Below are 26,047 nucleotides of genomic sequence, written 5' to 3' on the forward strand. Positions count from 1 at the left end.
GTAAACCATGCACTGTGCTAAAGGTGTCTCAGGCCCTGCCTCACTGGATTCTCCCAGTGGTTTCATGACGTAGATACCATTATTTCTCCCATTTTACAGATAAGGAAATATAGGTTCACACAGGCTAATTAACTTGCCCAGAGTCACATAATCAGGAAGTGAAGGAGCCATGAGTCTGACTCCCAGGGTCAGTCTCCATCAATACAACATCTAGCTCTTCTCACCAGCTCCCTCGTTTGGGTTCCACTCCAGTTTTGGGGACCAGAGGGAGTCAGAGCCATTGCTTCCTTAACAGCATTGTCTGCTATCCATGAGGTGGGGAAGTGGGGTGGTCCCTGCTTCTAACTGAACTCTGCTCTCCTGTACACTGTCCCTCTCCCTTCAGGCGTCTGAGGGTGTTGCTGGGGACTCGAAAGGCATCTCCTTGGGTCCACTCAGGCTCTGTTGGCACTGCGTACCCTTGGGCTGCTTGCTGGATTCTCAGCCCCTGACCATGAAATGGTTCCACACTGATCAACCAAAAAAAAAAAAAAAACCCAAACAACAACAATAAAAAACCAAACACCATTTTGGATGTGGGCCCTGATGCGTAATATCATTATGGAACCAGCAGCGCATCCCATTCCATTATCGCCCAGCCAAGCTTCTCTGAGGCGAGCCTGGCTGCAAATGGCTTTCTCCTGTCTGGGGGGGTGGGGGGGGCAGTACAGCCCCGGCTTGCCCTCCACTGCTGGAGGAGAGGTTTTATCTTTAATTGACAACTGGCTGCCTGCCATTGCCTCACCTCTGCTGGCCCAGGCTCCCAGCCTGACTGCTTCAGGAACAGGCTTCCCTTTGCTTCTCCCCTTCCCTCCCCTCACCCTGCTCCCTCGTGAGCTCTTGTCCTTTCCTGGACAGATGACCCTGGGTCAGGCCTTCACATTCACTGGCTCTGAGATAGGTGCTATCATTACACCCATTCTACAGGCAGGGAAACAGGTTCAGTGAATTGCCCCACCTTACCCAGCTGGGAAGTGGCAGCTGAACTGAGGTCCCCCATCTGCCCACTGACTCAAGTAAGGAGAGCAAACTCGTGCCCAGGCTACATAATTCAGAGCCCTGTGCAAAACAAAAACACTGGGCCCTTCTTCAGTAATTATCAGTAATTTCCAGAGGGTGACAGCTGAGCATTAGTTGGCTGTGGGCCTTCTGAGCGCCTCAGGGGGCACAGCCCTGAAGCCAAGCCCCTGTGTGACTGTAGGAGGGTCTAGGGTAGAGATGACATCTGAGCATTCCCTACCACCCCCACCTCCTATCTGGGCCCAGGACTGTTCACTTCCCAGCCCTCAGCAGTCTCAGTTGTGGCCCCAGGCCCTTGTCGGCCTCAGTTCATCAGCCATCCAGTCATTGCAACAACTCCGGCATCCCCTGGGCCTTGGCCCACACAGAATTGGTGCAATTTCAGGGAAGAGAGGAAGCCCCCTGCAAAACAAGGAGGAATACAGTGGAACCGCTGAAATGAACAAGTCTCTTCTTCCACGTTATGGTGGGGGGTGGGGTTGGGGGCAGCAGTGGAGATCACTGCCCAGGAGCCCAGGTCCCAGGTTAGTCCTCTCGGCGGGACCTCGGCCAGAATCACTCTTCATCTTAAGCATTCGTGTCTGGTTCTAAATGCAGCTGGGCTCCACTGGTGATTCCTGGTGGGGGTGGGGTTAGGAGTATGCATTTCTAAAATGCTGGGGGGGGGACAGCCAGGGAGATCCCCACAGACACAGAAAGGAGAGACAGAGGCAGTCACACAACAGGCACAGCAGAACGCTCCAGATGTCTTTATTGGGGCTTGAGCACGGCATGACAGTCACAGGCATGCAGACAGGGCGGTAGGGCCCAGCCTAGGCATGCCTCAGACGCACGAGGGGACAGCTTTAGAAAAGGACAACCAACATTAGGGAGGGGCAGGGCGGGCTGGGAGTGGGGAGGGAGGGCTGAGGCAGGGGCAGAGGCCAAGGTCGAAGGGGGGCACCTGGCCTCGGCTATTGCACGCATCCTCTGGCCACCAGCCAGGAAGTACAGTATTGCAACTGGTCTCCGCTCGCCCGCGGCTTCCCCTTCTCAGACCCCTGAGCCAGATGGGCAGACAGACCCCTTCCCTGCCCGTCTGCCCAGCAGCATCTTTGGAAAACAAACGGACGAAGGAGACAGAACAAAAAACCAGAAATAAAAAAAGACAAAACACCCCCTCAGTCAAGGACACAGGGAAGGTGGAGAAAGGAGTGGAAGAAGCTGCAGAAGAGCCCTGGGAAGTCCCCCAACAACTGGGGCGTGGGGTGGGAGGTAGAGCCCCAATCTGGGGTGGGGTGAGGCCAGTGGAGCAGTGACCCCAGGGAGCAATCTGGCCTTCCACCAGCCTCTGGCCCACAGGGGAAATGCTCCCAAGAGGGAGAGTCTAGCCTGGGACCACCCAGCTGGACTGGCAGTTCCCAGGTGTATTTTTCCTGGGATATTCCACATACACATTCGGCAGAAACAAAGAATCAGTGAAGGGAAAGGGGGTGGGGTCGGGCAAAGATTTGGGGAGACACAGCCTAACGAAGAAGACAGACCACCAAGAGCACGTGCACTACACACAATAGTATAGTATGTATGAATATAGATACTATATGTGCATATATATCTCTTCAATGTACAACAGAACAAGAACATCAGACCCGATGGCTCTGGGCCCGAGGGTCACGTGGGAGGTTTCCATCAGTCCTGTGCAATCAAGGATATGAGTCTTTCCCAGCGAAAGATTCTTGCCTGGGTTCCAGAGTTGCCCTAAGCCTCTGGCTTTCTGTCTGTCTGCCTGTCTCTCTCACGTTGGTGCCGCTTTAAGAGAGGGTGAGGACTTCGGCCTGGGCATAGTTGGACGAGAGGGCGTCTTGGCAGGTCTCTGTGTTTAAAGAGCACAGGTGTGAGACACTGGGACGCACGCTTTCGGCTCAACATTGCCTTCTTGAGAGGTAAGGAGTTCAGCAAAAGAAAGGGAGAAACGAAGAATGAGATATTAGAAGGAAGGCAGCTGCTGACCCACACGCTGTGGGCTGAGGAGTAGGCCAGAGATGCAAGGCATGGGGCCTGGAGTTAAGAAACCAGAAAGCAGGGACAGGAAGGAAAGGGTGAGCCCTTCATCGTCCTTCTGCCAACCCAGCGCTGGGCCACAGTGACCCATAGGTGATGTCACAGCTCAGCTCCATGCCTGTCGGGTAATGAGCTCCAGGAACCAGGAGCCCTCAGGTCCCCAAAGCTGCAGTGTGGTGGGGAGAGGGATCACAGCTCTGCAGCCTGGCATGGAGGCAGCAAGGGAAGTTCCTGCCGGGGCTCTCAGCCCACAGGCCATCGCCTGCCCAGCCTGTGCTCCGCCCCCCCAACACAGTTCCATCTGCTGTCACCACCTAGTCTAGTCCACTGTCCCAGGGGCTGGTGAGGAAGGCTCCTGAGTGTGCTGCCATGTCAGGCCCAGCTCCTTTCCTCAGTCTGCCAGGAAGAGAGTCCCAGCAGCTGCAGGGTGAGTGCTGAAGAGGAAGCTCAGGGAGGACGAATGTGCCCCGCTCAGGAGAGGAGGCAGGAAACCCAACACCTCAGTGAGCCCTTCCAGACATCTCCTTCTCAGCCTTGGACAGCAGGGGCCTGTGCCTTGCCTTCCCCTGCCTTCCTAGTGGGAGCACAGGTAGGGCAGGCAGGAGGCTGCAGTGGGGGCAGGGACTTGGGGAGGTGATACTCTCTGGCCAGGGCAGACAAGGCCCTGCCCCGAGGAAGCTCTGCGGAAAGGGAGCCAGGGCTGTTGCACAGCTTCTCCTCTGACTCCCATGCACCCTCCCCTCTGGCTCCAGCTCACAGCTTCCCCTCTCAGAAGCCCTGAGGGCTGAGGACTGGTCTCCACAGTTGTCAGCAGCAACTAGTACAAACAGGAAAGGTAGCAACTCCTGCCTGGCCTGCTTCCCCTGCTCTGCAGGGAGGGGCTGGGTCACAGATGAAGGGGAAGATGGTTAGAAGCCAAAGTAATGGGTACAAGCCCAGATCCAGAGGCAAGGGAAAGCAAACTGTGCTCTCAGACTGTGGGCGGAAGACAGAGCTTTCTCCTAAAACGGGGAGGCCCAGGGCCTGGGCAAGCCTGAGGCCTGTGAAGAGGGCCACCTTCCCAGGCAGGGCCTAGAGTACTGTGGGGCCCTGTATACTTGCTCTGTCCTTTCCCAGGACCCTGGGAGGGAGCTGGGGCGGGCAGCCTACTCAGCGTTACTGTTGGCTCAATCCTGTGTCAGCCCTACAGAAGCCAGAGAGCCAGGAGGGGTGTGTGGGAGCCCACCCAGCCCCCTCAAGGCTCAAGGGGCCCCAGGCTGGCACTCCTGCATCATGTCGCCCAGGGACATCTGTGCCCACCATGGGGGTGCCATGAGCATGCCCGTTCCTGTGGGAGGGAAGAGGGAAGGAGGCGGTGGGTGCCGTGGAAACTTGGGCTCCTGACAACTTGAGGGCTGCCACAGAAATAGCCGCCTCAGTTCCCTGAACCAGAAAGGCAAGTGAGAGGAGGAAATAGCTGTAGTGCCCATGCTACGCCGGTCACCTCACTCACAGTGTCCATGTTGGAGTCAGGACCCCAGCACCGGGGAGCCCAGAGGGGGCAGGACCTAAACCATCCTACTGGAAGAGAAGCTGGGCTCTCAGACGGGACTGAAAGGGTAGAAGGTGCCCTGCTCTCTGTCCTGCTCCCCAGGGCTTGCCTGTCTGTGTCCCTTTCTGAGGGGCAGTGGCATGAATGGTCCTGTATCTTCTCAGCTCTTCTTCTCTTCCTCCCGAGAGCAAACAGAACGCCAGCCCCACAGACCACAGCAGGGCGGGGAGAGCCCAGGACCCACCTTGAAGAGAATTTCCTGTGTCTGTCCAAGGCTGAAGAAGGCACTGACTGAAATGGGAATGTTTCTAGAATATGCTCTTCTTCATTATCCCCTGCAATCCCATGAAATGGTCTGACCTTTGTGCCCAGTTCACCTTCTGGGGCGGCTTCCAGAGTCCCCCGCCTCCTGCCGAGTCCCTGAATGCTGTCTGGCGGTGCCTATCTCTGCCCATTCTGGAAGGGGCAGACATGGGCCTTACTTAGTCATTCCCTCCACAAAGTTGCATAATCTGGCTCTAAAAATTGCCAGGCGCCCAGCTCTGCTGTCAGGTCTAATTCCCATCAGGTGAAACAGGAAATGTCTTGGCTGAAGTGTGGTCCCAGCGAGCCTGGCTGGTGTGCTGGGGGCCTGCCCTGAGGAGGGGCCCTGGGCGTGGCCGCGTGCCCCTGCGGGAGGCAGTGGGTGGGGGCAGGATGGCTCCTGTCCCTGCACTTCCCCTCAGCTGCCCCTGCCCGGGGTGCACCCCTGCTCACTCTGTGACTCACAAACCTGTTGTGCTCCTGGGCTCGTTAAGTAAATGAATACACTTAATTATAGAAATTAGATGAGTCTCCGGTTCTGGCAGCGATATAGAGCGCAGAGGCTGGGTGGGAGTGGCAGGTGACTCAGAGGCAGGACTGGGAGCTGGAGGGAGCAGGAGAGGAAGGAGAACTGTAGAGGAAGCAGGGGAAGCCGCGTGGCCAGCGATGCCGCAGCTCGGGGGGGTGGGGCACAGATGGGAGGCTGGCTCCGAGGCTGGGGTCCACCGAGAGGGGGACATCCCTGCATCTAGGCCACCTATCCTGGGGCTCCAACTTGGGAACCCCTGCCTGCGCCCCACGCCCCAGGGGACAGCTTATTCCTGGTTGCTCTGGGTGTGGGATGGACAGACAGACAGACAGAGATGTTCAACTGCAAGCTGTTCGGTTACTTGTTGAAGGCCCTGAGGGATGGGGGTGCATTTGCTGTGATTTAGGTGGGAGCCTGAGAGGGAGGCAAGGCCCAGAGACACAGTTACAGAGTCCTAGGGGTGACGGCACCTTCAGCTGAGAATGGGAGTGAGTGGGGTAGGAGGCCTAGAAGTAACCTCCCCTCGCTCTCAGGCTCCAGGGCTGAACCTTTTAGGGAGCTGGGTGCTGTGGACGGGAGGCTCGGGGGCCTCAATTCTCCCGTATCCTGTTTGATTCCCGAAGACACAGGAGGGACGAGGCTGGAGGCATGTGTGTGCCTGTTTGTGTGCGGGTGCCCAGGGTCAGGGAGAGCTGAGGGTGCAGCTACGAGGCCGAGTGTCCAGGGGGTGGACTGGTGAGCGGGTGGAAGGGGTGGGCGAGCAGGGGTTTTCTCGGAGGGTAGGGTGAGCTGTATCGCGATGCCAGTGGAGACAGACCCAGACTGGTTCCAGCCGCTCCCGCTATGTTGTTTAGGCTCCGGGACTTTCCACAGCCTTGGTGAAGAAAAGGCACATGGGTCAGGGGGGCGCAGCTCCTCGCCTGAGACGCTCCATGGGATCCGTGTTCCGGGGACTCAGCGGGGCAGGCAGCCCCAGGGCTGGCTGCAGAGGTCTGCTTCAGCTGGGAAAGGCTTCCTGGCTCTCTCTGGTCTCCAGATGGACCCCAGGGCCCCATCCTCGGCTGCCCTTTGCTTTGTCATCATCCCCAGGTAAGTTTCCCTCCAGCTGTACAAAGACCCTGCAGCCCTCAGGACCCTTCTTTCTCAACCCTAAGAAACTCTAATGATCACGCACCGCTTTCCTCCCAGGGAGTTCATACTCTGTCACATAGGTCTCATTGCTGTCTGTGCTGGTGGATGGAGGAGTCCTGGGCCTACTCCCTCCTGGACCTGAATGTAGCCCAAGCGCAGAGAAGTGCGGCGTGGTCTGGCATGGGTAAAGTTGCCGAATGCACACTGGGAGTTTGGCGATGCTAACTGCCACGCTTCCTTAGCAGGGCCTGTTTCCCAGCAACCCACCTGTTCCCTCTCGAAGGTCACTCTAATTGGCTGAGCTACATGCTTGTTGCCAAGAAGCAGTGTGGAGGCATCTTGAAACTAGAGCAGCCAGGCCCCACAAGCACCCAGAGAGATACGGTGGTGGGACACAGGCTCCCCAGCCCCACGCATGCTCACACGCGGGCTCCTTCTCAGACGGGACCTGCTCCCCAGGACCTCAGGGTCTCTCCTCTGACTTGCACCCTCACAGCCTCCTCCTCCACACCGAAACTTCCACTGAGTCTTTCACCACACTGGATGAACACAGGGATGCTCAGGATTTGGTTCTGTTTGCTCAAGTCCTCCATGGGGGGTGGGGTCCCTGCCACCCCACCTTCCATGCTAACCACTTAGCATTCTCCAGCCAGAACAAGGCTCCAGGTCTGAACTAGGACACAGGAGAAGCCTCAGTGTGTTTGGGGTGTAGGGGGAGGGCAGGAGGGACAGGCACACCCAGAGCCCAAGGACTGGGCTAGGCAGAGGCCAAGGGTGACCAGAGGAGCACAGGAGAGTGTGTAAGTAGTCTGAGCACCATCCATTTAAAGCTCTAAATTTAGCTGGGCCACATCCAGGTTCCAGATTGCTGCTCCTGCTTCTGCCACCCAACAGGGCACATGTCCAGCAAAACTGGACACACAGCTCTCAGGGCTTGGTTAGGGTCAGGGTGCCCTGGGGACAGTGGTGATGAGCAGGCCAAGGAAAGGGCCTGGGAAGGTATCCCTGGACATTTCCTGGGCTGGGCAGGCCAAGGGACATCCTTGTGGGGACAGAGAAATCACAGGCTATTCCTACAGCAGCTACTGTCCCTGCCTCACTTGACCTTGTTTTGGTTTGGAATCTGGGGATGGTGGGAAGTAGCAGGGGAAAGGGGTTGGACTGAAAGAAGACGAGTTAAGAAGCAGCCTATACCCAGCTGTTTTGGGGTGAGAATTGGGGTTTATCCCGAAACTAGGCAGGCTTTTAAGAGAGGTTAGATGACAAGGACAGGGCAGAAAAGACAAAAAAGTGATGGGGACTGGGTAGAAGGAACACTGGGGCTTGAGAGCCCTGGTCCTCAGTCATCATGGAGCTCCACCTTCCCTAATCATTTCAGTCCCACTTGGTCAGGCCAGGAATCCCCTAGCTCCACTGTGGATGGAATTTCAGCTTTCCCTTGAACTCTCTAAATCCTTCAGAACATGCCTCAGAACATACCCCCTCTCCCTGCCCACTCCCAGCCCCTGGTCACCTTCTGGCTCTACCTGGAAGGGACAGTCACATCCCAGGGGCTTGCACAGCTGGGCTGCAGGACCCCCAGTGTAGGACAGAGGACGTAGGGCCTATGCCAGGCTCTCTGAAGACCTCACACGAGAACTCCATTCTCACCCTGACTCCTGAGACTCCTGGGAGTCTCCTGGGACTACTTACTGAGGAAGCCTGAGCTGTGTTTAAGGGAGGCCTAGGGGAAGGCTAGCAATGACACTTTGGAGTCAGGCCTAAAGGTCACAGCAGGAACCAGAGGAAAGGAAAGTGATCAAACGGAAGGAGCAGGCAGGAGCCCTGATCTGTGGTCCCCTCACCCTCCAGCACTTGTCTTTCCGGAGGGCACCTGGCAGGTAGGGGGGCTCTGTGTACCTTCTGGGGATGTCACGGGCCTTTCTAATCCATGGACTAGAACATCAGGGGACCCATCCTAAAAGCGAGGGTGCGTCCAAGGCAGAGGAGATGGTGGCCACGGCCTCAGAGGAGGAGGGGACCTCAAGCTCCATGGGGGACACTGGGGAGACTCAGCTCCATGGGGGCTCCCCCCCTGCCCGGCCTGGGGAGCCATACCTTTGCGGACACTACCATCGGCGCAGGCATAGTCCCCAGCGCTGAGCAGGAAGCAGGCAGCTGCCTTCTTGTTTCTGTCTCGGGTGCCGGAGCGGCGCAGGGCCCTGCGCTCCTCAGGGGTGGGGGCGGAGGCCAGGGGCTGGGTGAGGCCGGCTCCCTCCTCGTCCGACAGCACCGCATTGGCATCGCCATTCTGCTTGGAATCTAAAGGGGCAGACAAAAAGGAGGCTGCAGGAGGGCTGATCCCTGACCTAGAGCATCACTTACCCAACCCACAGGGAGAGTGCTGCCAGAACCAGGGGGCGGGCCTACTCCTGGGGACAAAGAGTGGGATGCTGGCTTTCCTCTCAGTCTTGGCTGGAGATGGAGCCACAGATACCCCAAAAGCAGAGACTCCCCAAGTTGGCCCTGTGAGATCAGCCCAAGGCAGGCAGTAGAGTCTGCTGCCTCCTTGGGTTTGGCTCAGGCTGACACTTGGATGAGTATGCATTCCCTGGGAGAGTGTCTGGCTTGATGGGGTTAAACTTACAGAGTGGCTTCCACAGCTGTCTTCCTGGGCCACCTGAAGGCACTTACTCTTAGTCACCAGGTATTCCAAGCCAGAGTTGATGCCCGAAGGATTCAGAGCCCTTTGTCTCACGGGCTAACTTGTGTCTGGGGGAAGACACTCCCACCCCCACCCTGAGGGGAAGAGGCTCCAATTCTGCTCCCACTGGTGTATGCTCTTAGTCCCGACCCCTGCTCCACTGGACAGGCAACATCACAGGCAAAGCTGAGTCCCTAGGTCTGGAGAAGGGGGGTGGCCAGTTGGTCTGAAGGCAGGGACCAGGAATGCCCTTACTGTGACCGAGGAGTTAGGGTCAGGCTAAGGCACAGGTCATGGTGCCACAGGTGAAGTGTGCATGGCAGAAGCCCAGGGACTTGTACATTGTGATATAACTTACCCTCTGAGCCCTGAATGGACCTCAGGGTAGAACTGAAATTCCCTGGGGTACTGTCTGGGAGATTTCTGTTCAGGAATCTGGGAAAAAGGTACCATTTTGGTGGGAGAGAGAAGGGGAGCCTAAAGGGTTCCATCAAGGTCTTTGAAAGACCCATGCCCTTGAATGACCCCGGCATGTAGGATGGGCCCCCACCAACAGGCCACAGGTGAATATTCTGAGCCAGGCACCTCCCCACAAGGACAAGTCCTACTTTATCCCCAGAGCCATGCCAGGAGGGAGCTGCTGTCTTATGAGCAGCTCCCCACTGGCCTGGCATCCAATGGACCCCCCATACTAGGAACCTCATACCTCTCTTAGGAGCTCATCCCATACCTAACAATTGGGTTCCCACTCTCCAACATAACTCTGTGTTGCTGTGGATGAAGCAAATTTCCTTTCACCTCTTGACTCAGGTAGAAGCAAGCTTTCCTGAGCTGACCTTTCCCATCCTTGGATAGCATGATTCAGACCCTCAGGTCTGGTTATTCCACCTTGCAGCTACCAGTTTTTTCCCTTTCCTTTCCTCTCTCCCAATATTGTCTGGGCTGCTCCCTCTTGGTTCCCTTGCATCCATGTTAAACCCCAGGCCCAGGATTCAATCTAGCTTGTGCCAAACAGAAGGCAGCCTCCCACAGCCATTACGTTATCACATTTATTAGGCCAAGAGACACCAGACTCGAACGTTTGGAAAGAAATGATTCATGTGTTGATGCTCCTCAGGAGAACAGCTGCCCTCCTCTCCAGCTAATAATGACAGTGCCTGATATTTGTAAAGTGGGTTTAACTTCTCAAAGTACTTTCATATCCGTCATTCATTTGGGGCTTGTCCAAGTCTTGGAAATAAGATATTGATAGCATTTCTGTTTTACAGGTGAGGCATTTATACCCAGAGAGGGTGAATGACTGGCCCGGGGGCACACAGCACACTGGCCAAGACAGGATTAGAAACCCAGGCTTCTCATTTGCAGCCCCATGCACTGCCCATAACAACCTAAATTTCGTGGGATACTCATTCTACAGAGCCTGATGTTCAGGAAGCGATCAGAAAATGGAGATTCAGCCTCAATACTGTGCCCTCCTAAAGGCATGCCTTTTATATACGGTAGCCAGTGCAACCAGAGCACAACCCCAAACTCCAATGCCTGAGTTTCAGTCGGGAGCTCCCCTGGCCACTAGGGGAGAGGTGGCTTTCCTCACCTGCCCGTTTCCTCTCAACCACACCCTCTTCTGGGGCAGGGGGGCTGGCATCACTGTAGGTGCTGTCCCTGGGCGAGGTCTCCTGTGACTTGCAGTAAATGGGCGACTCCAGCTGGGGCGGCCGAGGTACATGCTTCTTCCGTTTCTTGGGCAGCTTCTGCTTGGCCATGGCCAGAGAGTAGTACATGCCAAAGTTGTTGACAATGACAGGTACGGGCATGGCAATGGTGAGCACGCCGGCCAGTGCACACAGCGCCCCCACCAGCATGCCGGACCATGTCTTGGGGTACATGTCCCCGTAGCCCAGTGTTGTCATGGTGACGACGGCCCACCAGAAGCCGATGGGGATGTTCTTGAAGTCGGTGTGGTCATTGCCCCGCGGGTCGGAGGGCCTAGCGCCGATGCGCTCCGCGTAGTAGATCATGGTGGCGAAGATAAGCACGCCCAGGGCCAGGAAGATGATGAGCAGCAGGAACTCGTTGGTGCTGGCGCGCAGGGTGTGGCCCAGCACGCGCAGCCCCACAAAGTGGCGTGTGAGCTTGAAGATGCGTAGGATGCGCACGAAGCGCACCACGCGCAAGAAGCCCAGCACGTCGCGGGCCGCCTTGGATGACAAGCCACTCAGTCCCACCTCCAGGTAGAAGGGCAGGATGGCCACGAAGTCGATGATGTTGAGCAGGTTCTTGACGAAGTCCAGCGTGTCCGGGCAGCACACGATGCGCACCAGGAATTCCAGCGTGAACCACAGCACGCACACGCCCTCGATGTAGGTCAGGATGGGCTCCGTCTCCACCTCCCGCCGGAAGCGCACGCTGGTAGTATTCCCCACCCGGTGAATCTCCGTCACGTTGCGGTCGATGTTGAAAGCCTCGTGGGTCTCCAGGCAGAAGGTGGTGATGGACACCAGGATGAAGAAGAGAGAGGCGAAGGCCACCACCTATGGGCGGGGAGGAGAGTGAGGGCAGCTGTGTCAGGAATGGATGCGCCCAGCGGGGACAGGGCCCTCTGCCCATGGAGGGAGGGGCCATAGGTCACCATGCAGTCTGTCAGGTGGTGAGAGGTGGGATTAAGGTGCACAGTGAGGGGCTGGAATTCCCTCCCTGGAGGGTCTTCATCCGTGTGTTGTGAGTTGCTCAGCCCTGTCCAACTCTGCAACCCCATGGACTATAGCCTGCCAGGATCCTCTGCCCATGGAATTCACCAGGCAAGAATAGCGGAGTGGGTAGCCATTCCCTCTCCAGGAGATCTTCCCAAGCCAGAGATCGAACCCGGGTCTCCTGCATTGCAGGCATATTCTTTACTGTCTGGGCCACCAGGGAAGCCCTTTATCCATGTGCTTGCTAAGGCAGTACTTCCCAGTCCTTGTTAGGTGCATAGAAGTTAGAGGCTGCTCTTGGCTGGAAGGAGCTGAACAGAGATCTATAGCTGCCCCATCCTGCCTACTGCCTACCTCTGCCCACCTCTAACCCTGTCGTGCTCTGAGCTTCTCAAATTGGAATGGCTATATACGCCATCTGGGAACCTTGTTAAAATGCCACTCTGATTCAGGAGGTCTGGGGCAGAGCCTGGGCTTCTGCATTTCTAACAGGCTCTCAGGTGAGGCTGCTTGTCCACAGACTGCAACTTGAGTAACTAGACTTTAAGGCAGTGGTCCTCAAAGTGAGGGCCTGGACCAGGAGCATCAGCATCAGCATCAATTGAAACCAGTCAGAAATGCCAAGTCTCAGGCCCTACTCAAACCTACTGAATGACAAATGCTGGGGGGAGGATCTAATAATGTTTCAACAATCCTTCCCAGTAATTCTGATACACACTAAGTTAAGAGAGCCACTGCATTAAGGAGTACCTAGAGGCAAGGAGCTGGCCTTCTACCTATTAAGCTCTGACTGTGACCCACATCTTCAAGCCCTGTCATAGCCCCTCTGGCCAGCCTCTCACCCTAGAATGTCCCAGCTGACTGCCCAGACGGTGAGAAGGAAGACAGCCTGCTCCAGGGCAGAAGACAGGGTAGTCTGTGCAGAATATCGACTCTGTCCCTTCTTAAGAGGCTTCCCTGGTGGCTCAACAGTAAAGAATCTGCCTGCAATGCAGAAGCCGCAAGAGATGCAGGTTAGATCCCTGAATTGGGAAGGTCCCCTGGAGGAGAGCATGGCAACCCCCTCCAGTATTCTTGCCTGGAGAATCCCATGGACGGAGTCTGGCGGGCTATGGTCCATAGGGTTGCAAACAGTTGGACACGACTGAGCACGCACGTATGCACGCACGCCCTTCTCAAGAACTGACATTTCCTGAGACACTAAGCGCCAATAAAAAATAAACTGCACCCACTGGGATCAGAGTGTAGCAACAGCCGATCTAGACAGCTGCCGAAATCGTAGCTAGAATGATGACAGCGGCACTCAGCAGAGGAACGGCTGGGTTTAAGTGTCCAATCATTATGAATGGAGATGAAATGCATGTGTAATAACACCAATTACGGAGACTTCATTTGTTATTCATGTGACATCATTCACCACTGTCAGGGTACTGGTTGCTGGGGTCCACGCCCCCTGCTGTAGCCTGTCCTGCTGGGAGGGTGGAGGTGGGTTTGGTCCCTGAGCAGAGGGCTGAGCTTAAATAAGATACATGAGGGAAGACTGTGCCCCATGACCACCTGGCAAACCCCAATGCCCACCCCACTCCGATTTCCACCTGGCCATGGCATTGCCCCCTATCTAATGATGCTCCCCAGAGATGCTTTCCTCCCTGAGAGTCTGCAGGTGTGGGCAGACATACCTTGTTCTTAGTACCGCAAAACACCAAGGGGGAATATAGGGGGAATGGCGCTCTCCAGGGGGCTCTAGTGTTAAAGAATCCTCCTGCCGATGCAGAAGATGTAAGAGACATGGGTTGGATCCTGGGTCAGGAAGATCCCCTGAAGTAGGAAATGACAACCTGCTCCAGGATTCTTGCCTGGAAAATTCCACAGAGGAGCTTGGTGGTCTACAGTCCACAGAGTCACAACGAGTTGAACACAACTGAGCACGTGTAAGCTCATGAGCTGGGAAAATGAAGCAAGAAATGGTGCCTCCAAGGATTTCTGGAGCAGAAGTGAGTCGGAGAAGGGAACATTGGGGATGAACATTCATTAGTTCTCTATACTCTGTCTCACACACTTGGGCATTCTGTGTTATCACCTTCAGCCTTCCCTATGAGGTAGGCCCCATTATCCCATTTTCCAAAGGAGGAGCTGAGGATCAGAGAGGTTATATACTTGTCTAAGGTCACACAGCCTTAAAGGGATGGAAACCAGATTTGAACTCAGCACCATTTACTTTCTTTTCACAGCTTCCGGGCAGGGTCAATTCATAAACCCAGGAAAGTCATATCCGAATTATCAATACTTCTCCCAGCCAGCTCTCTGATGACTGATAATTTCACCCGTAGGAAAATATATCTTTGACTTGGGACAGACACCAGACACTAAACTAAGACTTATTTACACTTGAGCATGGACAGGTTGATCAGATACAGTAAGTTAGGAGAAGCAGATTAGCAGACTACAGACGTGCTTTCCCACTTGACAACTCTGTCTGTAGCTTCTTCTGCCTGCTTCTCTCCATGAAGGTGAATTTGAAGTTCCCTGTCTGGTTTCATTTTTCTTCCCATGAGGAATGGGCTGTCAAGACAATTCGGCTGACATGGGCATTAGGCAAATAGCTCCAGCCCATAGGTGTTCCAAGGCCGTCCAGAGATGAGCTGGTGGAGGCACATATCCAGTGGCCATGGTGATACCAGGAACCCCGAGCCCTGGCACTGCTCTCCCAAGCAGAGGAGGCTGGGGTGAGGGGTGGGGTCAGCATATCCCAGCTCTGCCAGGAAGTCTGGGAAGCAGAAGCTTGCACTCTCAGAAGGAAATGTTAGCCAGGAGAGTTGGCCCACCTGGGAGCCCAACATGAAGTTAATTAGCAATTTGGATAAACAAGTTCACGAAAAGCTGCCAAGGGACGGAGCAGAGGGTGCAGGGAGCAGGGTGGTGGGTGGCGGGGGTGGGGGGGGAAGAAGGGTGCTGTGGCGCCGGGACACTCTCCCACCTGCAGAGCCAAGGTGCCTTCCTCAACTCTGTCCCATGGGCTCCTTCTGCAGCAGGCCCAGCGGGTGCCAGCCACCCTCAATTCCTGCACTGTGCACTCATTATTTTAAAAAAACACTGAACCATCCCATCTACTTACTTCCACCCCTCCCTGCTCCTCTCTCAGAATGAGGACAGAGAAAGGGGAACCACATGTGCCCACCTCTCAGGGCCAACAGAGGCACAAGACAGGGAAAAGGACTTGTTGAGGATTAAACTGAGGCTGGGTCCCCTGACTCACAGATCTTTCCTCTTGGCCCCTTTGACCAAAGGTGGGACAATCCTCCTTGATGAAACCTACATGGGGCCTCAGTCTCTCGTGTGGCCCCTCTAGGCTGGTCCCAGAAAGCACTCCCTCCCTGAGGAGACAGGCAGAGCTGAGGCCGAGCCCTGATGGATGCAGTGGCCTGTGCTCTGGCAGGTTGCCCCATATTGGGTCCTGGGGATACAGGTTCCCCTTCAGGGCCCAAATTATTCCTCTCTCCTCTAAATTATTCCCCAAGCCAAATTATGCTGTAAGTGGTGGCCCTACTTTCACCCAGCCTTTGCCCTTTGGTGGCAAGAATACAGCTGTCTTTCTCACAACTCTTTTTTTGGTCTGTGATTTTTCTGTTTTTCTTGCTCGCACTGACAGCATGTGGGATCTTAGTTCCCAGACCAGGGATTGAACCCACTCCCCCTGCACTGGAAGCACAGAGTCTTAACCACTGGACCACCAGGGAAGTTCCATTCTCACAACTCGATTGGGACATTAAAGGGACCAGGGAGGAGGCAGCTGCACTACCCAACTTAGAGGTCAAGGCCTCACACTTGAGCCTCCTATCCAGCCTGGGCCATTCTGCCAGCTGGCGGGGCTCCTCAGAGCACTGCCCATCGGCCTCTGCCCCACACAGGGCTGGATGGTCTCAGGGAGCTGAGACTGAAGGCAAAAAAGAGCCAAGGAGCCCCGGGTGCCCCATCCTGCCACGCCGCTCGGTCCCTCTCTGCACCGTGGGATGGCGCTAGTTCCCTAGTGGTGTTCCTGCAGGACTGCGTGAGCCTCGACACAGTACGCGCCTGGCACACAGTGAGGCCTCAGTAAATGGCAACAGAGCTGAGGCGGGGCAGGGGGGCCTCTGCGGACACCCCCTTGCAGCTTCTGAGGACGAGCTGGATCTGGAACCCAAACTATCACAAAGTCTTTGCTTTTCAGAAGTGAGATTTAGAAGGTCACTGAACTCAACGTCCTTTCTGCTGTTGTACAGATGGCGAAACTTGAGGCCTGGGGACAAGCGACTTGCCTGGTTCCCATGGCCAAAGTTGTCCCTTCTTTCCATTGCCTGGGGACAGAGAGCATGGATTTTGCTGGAAATTAAAACTGTCCAGGTGGAAAGCCACCCGTGTGAACTGGTCTGGCCAGCAGCAGCCCCTCTCCTGCAAGGTGGGAGGATGCAGGAGGTTCAATCCGCCCTGGACAGGAGGGTCCTAGCCTCTGTGAAGGAGCACCCTGCTCCTTCAAGCTTCCTGCTCTCCTGGGCCCCTCACACTGGCCAGCTGTATCCTGTTGGGGACCCATCTGTTCCCTGACGCCCAACTGTTTCAGCTGGTGGGCCACCCCTGTGACCAGTGTCCTTCACCGAGCTCATTGCACAACTGTCCTTGGCAATGCAGGACACACACTATGTAAAGTCACACACTTTTGGGTGCAAGTTGGCTCTGCAGTTACAGCCCAGGAGGCCTTGGGCAAGCTTCTTGATCTCTCTGAGCCTTAGGATCTTTGTTCATAAAATGAAAAATTGAGTACCTACTATGTGCCAGACACTATTCTGGGTGCTGTGGAACAGCAGGAAGCAAAACACCTTGCCCTTCAGACTGTCAACAAATAAACAAGTAAAATATAGTATGTCAGATGGTATCAGTGTTAGGGAGAAAAATAAAGAGAAAGGAGGTTAAGAAGTGAGAGGGTGGGGTAGCTATTTCAAATAGGGTGGTCAGGCAAGGCCTCAGTGCCAAGGTGACATGGAAGCAGAGACCTGAAGAAGTGAGGGAGCAAGTTAGATGAAGACCCAGCAGAACTCCAGAGGCAGCAGGAACAGTAAGTGCAAAGGCCCTGAGGCTACAGCATACTGAATGGCTAAGAGAAGTACCTCTCTAATAGGGCTGTTTCGAGGATTAAAAGAAATGATATTTGTAAAACTTAGCACAGAGCCTAGAGTGGCTCAGAAATCTGGCACAGGCTGGGTTGGGGTGGGGGTGGGGAGGAGGTGACAGACACCAGTCATTGGGAGCTGACTACAATCAGCAGGAGCAGGGGAGGGGAGCCCAAGAAGGAAGGGCCAAGGAGACAGATGGACAGATAAACATAAGAAGACTCATGCCCAAAAACCTATATTAAGGATGAAGTGTAGGAGAAGAGAATTTGAGAACACAGCCAAAGACACTTGCAGAGGAAGATCTGAGGGGATGGATGTGGAGCTGAGCCTTCTGGGGAAGTGAGATCCTGGTGCCCAGGCAGCACTGGAAAGGCTGTGGGCAGCCCTGGGGGCTCAGAGGCAGGAATGGAGAGGGAGTCTGCCAGGCAAGGCATCTTTGAGATGTCCCTGGGCTCCTGGGTGAGGGCCTGTACTGTGATGCCCAGGCCCCAGCCAAAGGCCCCCTGCTCCTCTCCCTTCATAGGCTGCCCTGGGCCTTCCTGTCCTGAGCCAGGGCCCTCTGGTTCCAGTGTCAGAACCCGCCTCTACCATGCCCACCCTCTGCCAAGTCAGCACTTGGGGGGCACTCAGGGCTACTGAGCTGCCCAGAGCTGGTAAGTCCCAGCACCAGAAGGAATTCAGTCCAGCTCAGATCACTGGCCAAGAACTTATTCAGACAAATGTGACTCCAGGCTCTTGCCCATCCACAAGAACGTCCCTGCCCCTGAAGACTTTCTGTCCCATGCTGCCCTATCTCTCTCTGGCTGGTCCCTGGCCAGGAAATTCCCTTCTTCCCTAACTCTGCATGCTTAAGCACTACCCGCATTGAATATTTATTTATATATTTATTTATAACCTGCTTCCTTCTAAAAATTATTTAAGGGAGCTAAGTCATTATCATGCAGGGCCTACCCGCTTTAACTTCTATTAATATTTCCTCGTTGAAACTTCCCTGCATACCAACCCCCCTCCTAAAGAAATAAATCCCACACAGTGGTGGGATGTGTGGCTTCTCCTATTGAACTTCATTTTTTACCTCACCTCCTATTGAACTTCATTTTTTAAGACTACTGTGGCCCCTCTCATGATATATGTGTATTATCTTTACCATTTCCTGTCACTCAATTTTCTCTAGCTGCCACCTACTCCACCTGACCTGGCTCTCTTCAGGAGTAGAGACCACCTTTAACTCGTCTCTATAAAAGCCACCCTGGTATCTGGGATGTAGTACACGCTCAATAAATGCTTTCTGAATGACTGAAGCCAAGGTGCCTGCCTGCTCCCTCTCCTGGTCCTAAGGAGCCTGTCATGAGGAGAGGTGACAAGGGGCACCCAGGAATCCCTCCTGGCACCTGGGCTCTCAGACCCTGTGGCTCTCCAAGGTGGGCCAAGCCTGCTGCCTGATGGGGATCCCTGCCAGGGGCAGGTAACCTCACCCAGCTGGAGGAATACCCCAACAGGGAGCTGGGTCAGGTTGAGGCAGGCTGGCTGCCCAGAAACAAAGGTGGCATGCATACCCCGGTGCCAGCATCCCAGGTCAACACTGACCACGGGCAGAGGTGAGGGGCCTGGGGGCTCCTGGTTCCTAAGGCCCGGCTGCCTGACTCTGTTCATGCCTGCTCCTCCCCCAACTCTCCAAAATAGCCCAAGTTTATTTTATCCCTTCCCCCACCTTACACCCCACCCCAAACGGTGACAAACAGAAACACCTCATCATCCAGAGACAAGATGTTCAGAGACAAATGTTGGTCTGTTCAGAACAAGAGAGGAAAACAGAAAACAAGCCTGGGAGGAGCCTGGGAGGCTGCCTAAGGGCAGAGACAGGTGTGAGGGTGGGAGGCAGGCCCTGGCCTGACACAGCTCCTGCTCCTGGGAAGGAGGCAGAGGGGCTGCCCTGGGGCATGCTGGCACTGTCCTCCCAAGGGTGCTCTGGAAGCCAGGGCACCCAGCCTCCTACTCAGGTTCCTAGCCCTTTCTCACCCAGAGGGCATGGGGAACTCAAGCCCTGGCCTCACTTAGAAGCCTGTCATGCCCACCAAGTGGCTGGTACCAGGCAACATCCAGGCAGGAGAAGCCAGGGCCTTCAGAAAAGGTGAGCAGGAAGCAAACTCTGCATTTCCTTCCTAGAAGGCCTTGGTTTCATTCCTCTGCCCAGGCCACGGAAAACCTGGTCTCCTCTCTCAACCAAGCCTTCTTTCTTTTTGTCCTATAAAAGCCCCACAGTGAGGGAAAGAAAGAGCAAGCAAGCTCAGGTGTGAGCAACTCTAGGGAGCAAGGAGATGGGGGCTTTAATTCAGAGGGATAAGTGAAGGAAGGGATGGGAGGACAGCAGAGAACCTCCTGAAGTCAGAGGTCCTCTCCAAGCAGAGCCCCAGGAGGTGGCAGAGGCAGCAGACAAGCACACACAGGGATGCCCAAGATCTGGGCTTAGATCCTAGTTCTACCCCCAGCTACGTGACCTTCAACAAGCCCCTGTGGTCTCCATTTCCTTCTCTGTAAGCTAAAGTTAATACTCCCTGCCTCACATGGGTCAGATATCAGAAAAAGGCCCAGGTGCCAGCACCTGACACATAGTGGATGCCTAGGCGATGTGAAACCCCAGCTCTGGCTGCAGTGGGATCCTGTGGGATAACCTCCTCTACTCAGAAGGGAAACATCATGAGAAATCTCAAAACAGGTACTGATTTACCCAAAGGAGGACTATCATCCTTAAGAGGGCCAATGACTGGACTTAAGCCAGATCAGCCCTGGGGACCTCTGGGAACAGGGATAAGGGAGGTGAGCAGCCCAGGGTCCCATCCATCAGGCCTCGTGTCAGCCGTCAGAAAAGGAGGAAGGCCCGATTCTAGAACTCTGGATGCTGCCCAAACCCTAACTGGTCCCCTGCAGTCTGGAAAACCACCCTCACCATTGCTGAGCCCTCCCTCTGCCTAGATCGCAGGCAGTGGGCAGATGGGGCTAAGACAAGCCCGCCCCTTGCGCTAGCTCCCAGGTCAGGCTATGGGAACAGAACCACAGCAGCAGCCACCCATGGGCCCAGACGCAGCGAAGAGAGTGGGGCGAGCCCAAAGGAGATGGCTCTGTGGGCCAGGCCAGTAGCTAGGCAACAGCCTCCCATAATCATCTCAGTTTATTTTCCGTTTGTATCTGTTTTGCTTCTGTCATAACGCGCTACTCAAATGACCAGCTGCTGTGTGCGGAGAGATGCCCGGGGTCAGTGGGAGGCTCCTCTACCCTTACTGGCCCTGGAAGCCCCCGTCCAGGGATGAGGGAGGCAGCAGAAGAGGCCTGAGGGAGGGAAGGTATGCACACAGACCCAGGGGACAGCACTGTGGGGTGGGGGGCGTGTTACTGGCCTGGGGTAAATAGAGCTCACAGAAGAACACAGCCCCAGAAACCCTGTACCTCAGGCCTGGAAGCGTAACTGAGTCAGTGTCCCTTCTGACGTCCCCATCTGCCCCTGCGTTTTCTGATGTCATCCACAGCAGGTACAGAACCTTGGAACACCTCCCAGACCAGAGTACGAAATGAGCCACCTCAAAAGCATGATAACAAGAGCATGTGATCATCTGAGGAAGGGGGCCCTGACTTTGAGTCCCAGCCCACCGCTCTCGAGCTGCGTGACCCTAGAGAAGTTGTCTGCCCTCTCACAGCCTCAGTCTATTAAATAAGGATAATATTAATACCTCTGCTAGTAGTTTACTGGGAGGATTAATGCAAAGTACCTGCATGGAGTGCTCAATAAATGGCAGTTGCTATCAGTTAATTTTTTAAACTTTTGTACTCTCACTTGTGTGTCCCAGGAACAGCTGAAGGCTTGCCTTGGCTTGTGTTCCTCTGTAGGAAACGAGCCCCTTCTGGCATGAGCTCCATACAGCCCTGCACATCAGTGTTAACAACCAGAAGGCAGGCTGCGTGGGGTGGTTTGCTGGTTCTATTATTTATTAGTTAAGTGTCTGTGACAAAACACTTAACACCTCTGAATCCTGGTTTCTTTGTTAAGTGGGTTACCCAGCCCAGCCCAAAATTTCCGACCTCAAGTGGACTGCCCTGGCTGCTGTGATTCTATTGATACATCAAAAGGGCCAAGCATTAATATCTTGGCCTCATGGAGGACTTCTAGAGGCTAACCAGGCTCTGAGCTTACTCACAGAGCCCCGGCTGGGCCACTTGGCAGTGAGTTAAGGACAAAATAAGTGCACTGATGGTACAGCCCCTTGGAATCCAAGGAAGAGGAAACCCAGTAGGCAAAAAGTCTTCAGAGACCCCAGAATGTTCAGAAACAGGGCCCCTAAGCATCTCATCTCATTCCTGCTTCCCTGGCACTCTCTCTTTCCCCAACTCCACCAACTTAAATCAGCCTCCTCCTCCCTCTATTGCCAACTTTGAAAGAACCAAAAGGATCTGCACTTGTCTCGGCCCCCTCCCCACCCCTCTCACCATGCACACAGCTGAAAGCGTACACCAGCAGGGCTGGAGGACTGCAAGAGAAGCCCATGGGGTTCATAGCCTGCCAGGGCCTCACTGAGCCCTCACCTTCTGAGCGGGTCTCAGGGCTGCAGGGGAAGAAGCAGAGGTGGCACCCTAACTTTGCTGTCAGTCCTGAAACCAGTCCCTGCCTTCCAGAGGTTGCCCGAGGACGTGTGCCTCAGCCGCTGACCCCTCTGCTCCTCCCTCCTCTTAGATACAGGAGATGCATTTATGCCAGCATGGCCCCTCCCTGCAGCCCCATTTCCCAATCTCCTGCTCTCCCCTGGGGGTGGGGGGAGTGGAACTTTTCCTTCCATGACTGGGTTGAGGCCCAGCACCAGAGGTGCTGAGGAAGGCAGCAGAGCTCTGAGACTCATTAATGTGACAACTTGGGATGCCAGAGGTAACTACCAGCTTCCGACGCAGGAGAGCGTCCCCACACCCAGATCCAATGCATCACGTTGGTCTTCAGTCTCCCAGATAGACCCCAGCCAGGCTTGAGATAAGACACTAAGGTACAGGGTTCTCTTTTTTAGAGAATCTAAAGCCATCCTTCAGGTTTTATTTTTTTAAAGATGCTTAAGCCTACCTCTCCACCACCCCATTCCACCTAAAAGGATTAAGGAAAAGTGGATTGACTTGAGGAGGGGGTGGTGGGAAGGGACCAGATCCTGCCTAAATCAACCTACACTTCCTCCTACCCCCCCATCCATCCCCGTCACCTATTTCAAGCAGTAACCTGAACCAGGGCTTTCTGGGAAGCCAATTTGTGCTGCAGCATGAAGAAAGCAGCAGCAACAAATCTGGGATCATCACCAGGCAGCCTGTGGCTGGCCACTGGCTGTAGGAGCCGAAGGGCCCAGAACCTTAGGCTCTTTCTGTCTGACTCTCCCTTCATCCCAGCAGAGGCCAGGACAACTCTGGTGTCCAGAAAGCCTCAGGGGCATAGCTTGGGGCAGGCATCTTGACTTATCTTGCTCTTCCTGCTTGCTTCTTCTTGGGAAAAAGAAGGACTCTCCCAAACCTGGTGTTCTGGTCCCAGTTCTGCCTATTATGGCTAAAGAGCTGAAGCCTGAGGCCCCTTCTCTAGAACTCACAGTTCTTAGCACACTGAGCTGCTGGGAGGGTTTCTATGAGATGGGACACAAGGAAGGAACAAACCCCATGACCTACCAGATCGGCCACTTACACCCTAGTTTCCCTCCCATCGCCCCAAATTCTGCCTGACCCCAGCTCAAGGCTTCATTCCAGCTCTCCAGGACTCTGTTCTTCAGAGGAATTGGGGGTAGATGTAGAGAGGCCGCCTGAGCAGGAAGGAGGGGGTGGAAAAGCAAGAGCGCAGCTATGGGTTGTCTACTCGCTGCGAGGGGGGATGCCTTAAAGTAGGAGCTGGATTAGGTCCAAGTAGTAAGTCAGGTGGGTGCACTCTCCTGAAGCGTGCAGGGGGCGCGATGTGGGGTAAAGGTATAATTTCCACAGGGCCCCATGTAAAGTAAGGTAATTTGGGAAGGAGGTGGTGGTCAAGTCAGTCAGTCTCTGTCGAGAGGAGACCCAGGCTCCTGCCACTCACCCTGGCCGCCCGTGAGGAGTAGGGATCCTCGAAGAGCGCCCACATGCGGGGCTGCCAGCCGCGGCAGCCCCCGGGCCCCGCGCCAGGGCCCGCGCCTCCTTCGTGGGGCCCCAGGCGCTGCAATGCCAGCTCCCGCTCGTCGTCGCCGGCCTCGTCGCCGGGCCCCGCACCCCCACCGCCTCCGTCCGGGCTCTCGAAGATGTCGAGCGCCTCCTCGGCGTCGCGGTGCTGCCGGTAGGTCATCCAGCAGCAGGGCTCCACGTCGGTCTCGTCGATGCCCCAGAAGGTGAGCTCCTCCTCAAAGAGGGGGCCGCATACGTCGGCGGGGCAGTGCAGCTTGCCCGTGCGGTAGTAGTTGAGCACGTAAGCAAAGACGCCCGGGTGCCGGTCGAAGAAGAACTCACAGCCCCCGCCGCAGCTGCTGCCTGCACCACCGCCATCGGACTCGGGCCGGCCCCCGCCGTCGGGATCGGCCAGCCAGGCGAGGCGGGTGCCCGGTAGGGTGCGCAGGGTGCTGCGGTAGGTCTCATGTCGCGTGCCGCCCACGTTGATGATGATCTTCTCCGACGCCTCGCCCTTGGCCATCTCCTCCTTCAGACATGTTTTGGACGGAGGCTTGTTCCCCGACTTGCGCCCGCGGTAGGAGGAGACACACACCGAGCTGATCATAAGAAGCGCTGCGGGGCTTCGGCTTGGGGCGGCCGCTGCCCTCCAAACACCCTTCCCGAGGAGGCAGCGTCAGACGGGGGAGGGGAAGGAGACGAGGAGGCAGGAGGCGGCGGCGGCCCCCTCTGCGGCGTGGCCCTGCCCCTGCCTGTCCCCCGGGGCACGGAGCGAGAGGAGTTGATTTCTCGGGTGCACAGGTGGTTGGGGTTTGGGCTGGCAGCGCCGGGGAGGGAGTCAGGAGGGGAAAAGGAGAGCCGAGGACCCAAGCGAGGCGCCCGGGGAAGCAGGGCAAGCACACACACGTTCCCCCCGCTAGGACCCGAGGCACTCAGACGCTAGAGGCCCGGGACACGCCCCCCTTTCACCTCCCAAAAGACGGGGAAGTGCACTGTCCAGGCGCACTGCGAGGGTCCGGGCAGTGCGCGCGCTCACACCCACACGGGCCACCCTCCTGCTCCCAGTCCGCGCCGAGCCCCGGAGCAGCCGGCTTCCCCGCCGCAGCGGCGGCGGCAGCGCAGCAGCAACAAGTCCTGGGAGCGGCTGCCGGGGCCGGGCCGGCGTTCTCACGGTAGCCGGAGCTCCGCGGGCCCGGGCTGCGTGCGGTCAACAAGAGGCGGCGGCGGCGGCATGTGGCCTCTTCCCCCCATTCATAAATCCAGCGCAGGACACGGATGGCGGGCGGGGCGGAACGCGGCTTTCAGACAGGCGGGTGCTGCGCAGGGTGAGGCGGCAGAAGGAAAACAAGCGCGCCCGCTGGAGCGAGCCTCTGGTCCTGCGTCCGCGGCTCGACAGCGGCGGGGAGCTGCGCTGGGCTGGGCGCTGCGGGGGCCGTGCCGGGGCGGGGGGGCCTCAGACGGGGCGTCCTGCGCGGCGCCGAGCTTGGGGGGCGGGGCAGCTCCAGGGAACAGAGCTCTGGGCACTGGTGAAGGAGTCTCCCGGGTGGCGGCCGAGCAGCCAAGGACACCTGCAGGCTTCCTGGGCTGCGCCGAGAGGGAGCCTCAGCGCAGCGCCCCGGCGCCGGGCTCCTGCGATCTGGCGGCGTTGGGAGCCACGCCATCCACGCGTTTACCCATCTCTGGGCGGGGCGCTGGCCTTGGCCCGCAGCAGGGGGCGAGCGAGAGGTGGCCTAGGGACGGGGGTTGCCTCCACGCTGGTGGGTTGCGGCTCCGAGGGTTCTCCGTCTCCCTCCGGCGTTGGCAGCAGACGCCACTCCGCTGGCGCCTTTTCCTCCCGGCCCCGCCTCGCTCGGGCGCGCCCTCCGCGGGGCGGGGTGGGCGGGGCGCGGCTCCGGGCCGACCGGGCTAGCTGCAGGGCCCAGGCGGCCGAGTTCTGCGTTCCTCCGCGGAGCCGAGCCGAGCCCAGCTCAGCCAGGCGCGCCGCTCTTGCGCGCCTCCGCCACCATCCTCTCCCGCCCCCTTAGGCCCCGCTCCCCGCCTTCCTAGAACCCGCAGCTCCTCCCACTGCAGTCCCGCGGCCACCGAAGCGCTCTCGACCTCTGACCTCTAACCTCCGCCTGTCCCTTCTGGCCATTCCCGTTTCCTCCTCCCGATCAAGCCGATCGCTTTGTTGCGGTTTAATTGTGGCCGACTGGAGGCCGGGGGCGGCGGGGGAGGGCGGAAGAGTGGAGAGACAGTGTCGCTAGGAAGAGGCTGCCCCCTCCTGCCCCAGACACTGTTAGGGCCTCCTGACGACTCCGCCCCAAACTGGGTCCAAGATCCCCGTCGTCCTGATGCTGGCTTCTGTCACAGTCACCGAAGCCCCCGCCGGGAATAAGGCACCGGCGGCCTTGGCAGAAAAGCAGCTCCTGTTCTGGGTGGAAGAAAAGCGTAGTCCGGCGCTGTTACGGGTGTGGGGCAGGTGGCCCTGAAAGATCGTTAGGTTAAAGCCGTGGCTCATCGTTGTCCCAGGGGGCACATAGGAAGCGTCCATGCCACACCTTGTGACTCCCTCCAGGTTCTACTGTTTCACTCATTGCAAATTGACTTTGCCCTTTTTCTGTCACATCTCCGCTCTCCGACCCTGAGCTCTTACAGGCCACACTGCTTTTTCATCTTGATAGCTCCCACAGTGCCTGCCTCTGAGAACCTGTTTGCTAAGTGATTGAGAAGGTACCATATCCAAAATATTAGGCACTAGCCCGACTGCATTGGCTTCAATCCAAAAGCAATGTCCAGATTCATTTGTTTTTA

General features: G+C 56.5%; 1 protein-coding gene across 3 annotated transcripts; it reads right to left on the reverse strand.

The window, feature by feature from the left end:
* Positions 1-1,792: 1,792 nt before the first annotated feature.
* On the reverse strand, positions 1,793-24,667 carry KCNC4 (potassium voltage-gated channel subfamily C member 4). 3 transcript variants are annotated; one of them, XM_027536237.1, is made up of 4 exons: positions 23,193-24,667; positions 10,871-11,807; positions 8,691-8,894; positions 1,793-6,336 (listed from the first exon to the last, which is right to left on the reverse strand). In XM_027536237.1, exons 1-4 carry the CDS (start codon positions 23,859-23,861, stop codon positions 6,167-6,169), a joined length of 1,980 nt encoding a protein of 659 aa, XP_027392038.1. In that variant the 5' UTR covers positions 23,862-24,667; the 3' UTR covers positions 1,793-6,166. The 3 variants fall into 3 exon arrangements, with proteins under 3 accessions (XP_027392038.1, XP_027392040.1, XP_027392039.1); XM_027536239.1 differs by having other exon boundaries at positions 1,793-2,973; positions 23,193-24,665; XM_027536238.1 differs by having other exon boundaries at positions 1,793-2,911; positions 23,193-24,661.
* Between the last annotated feature and the right edge of the window lie 1,380 nt (positions 24,668-26,047).

This window comes from Bos indicus x Bos taurus, chromosome 3, assembly GCF_003369695.1.
Source record: "Bos indicus x Bos taurus breed Angus x Brahman F1 hybrid chromosome 3, Bos_hybrid_MaternalHap_v2.0, whole genome shotgun sequence".
Taxonomy (NCBI): Eukaryota; Metazoa; Chordata; class Mammalia; order Artiodactyla; family Bovidae; genus Bos; species Bos indicus x Bos taurus.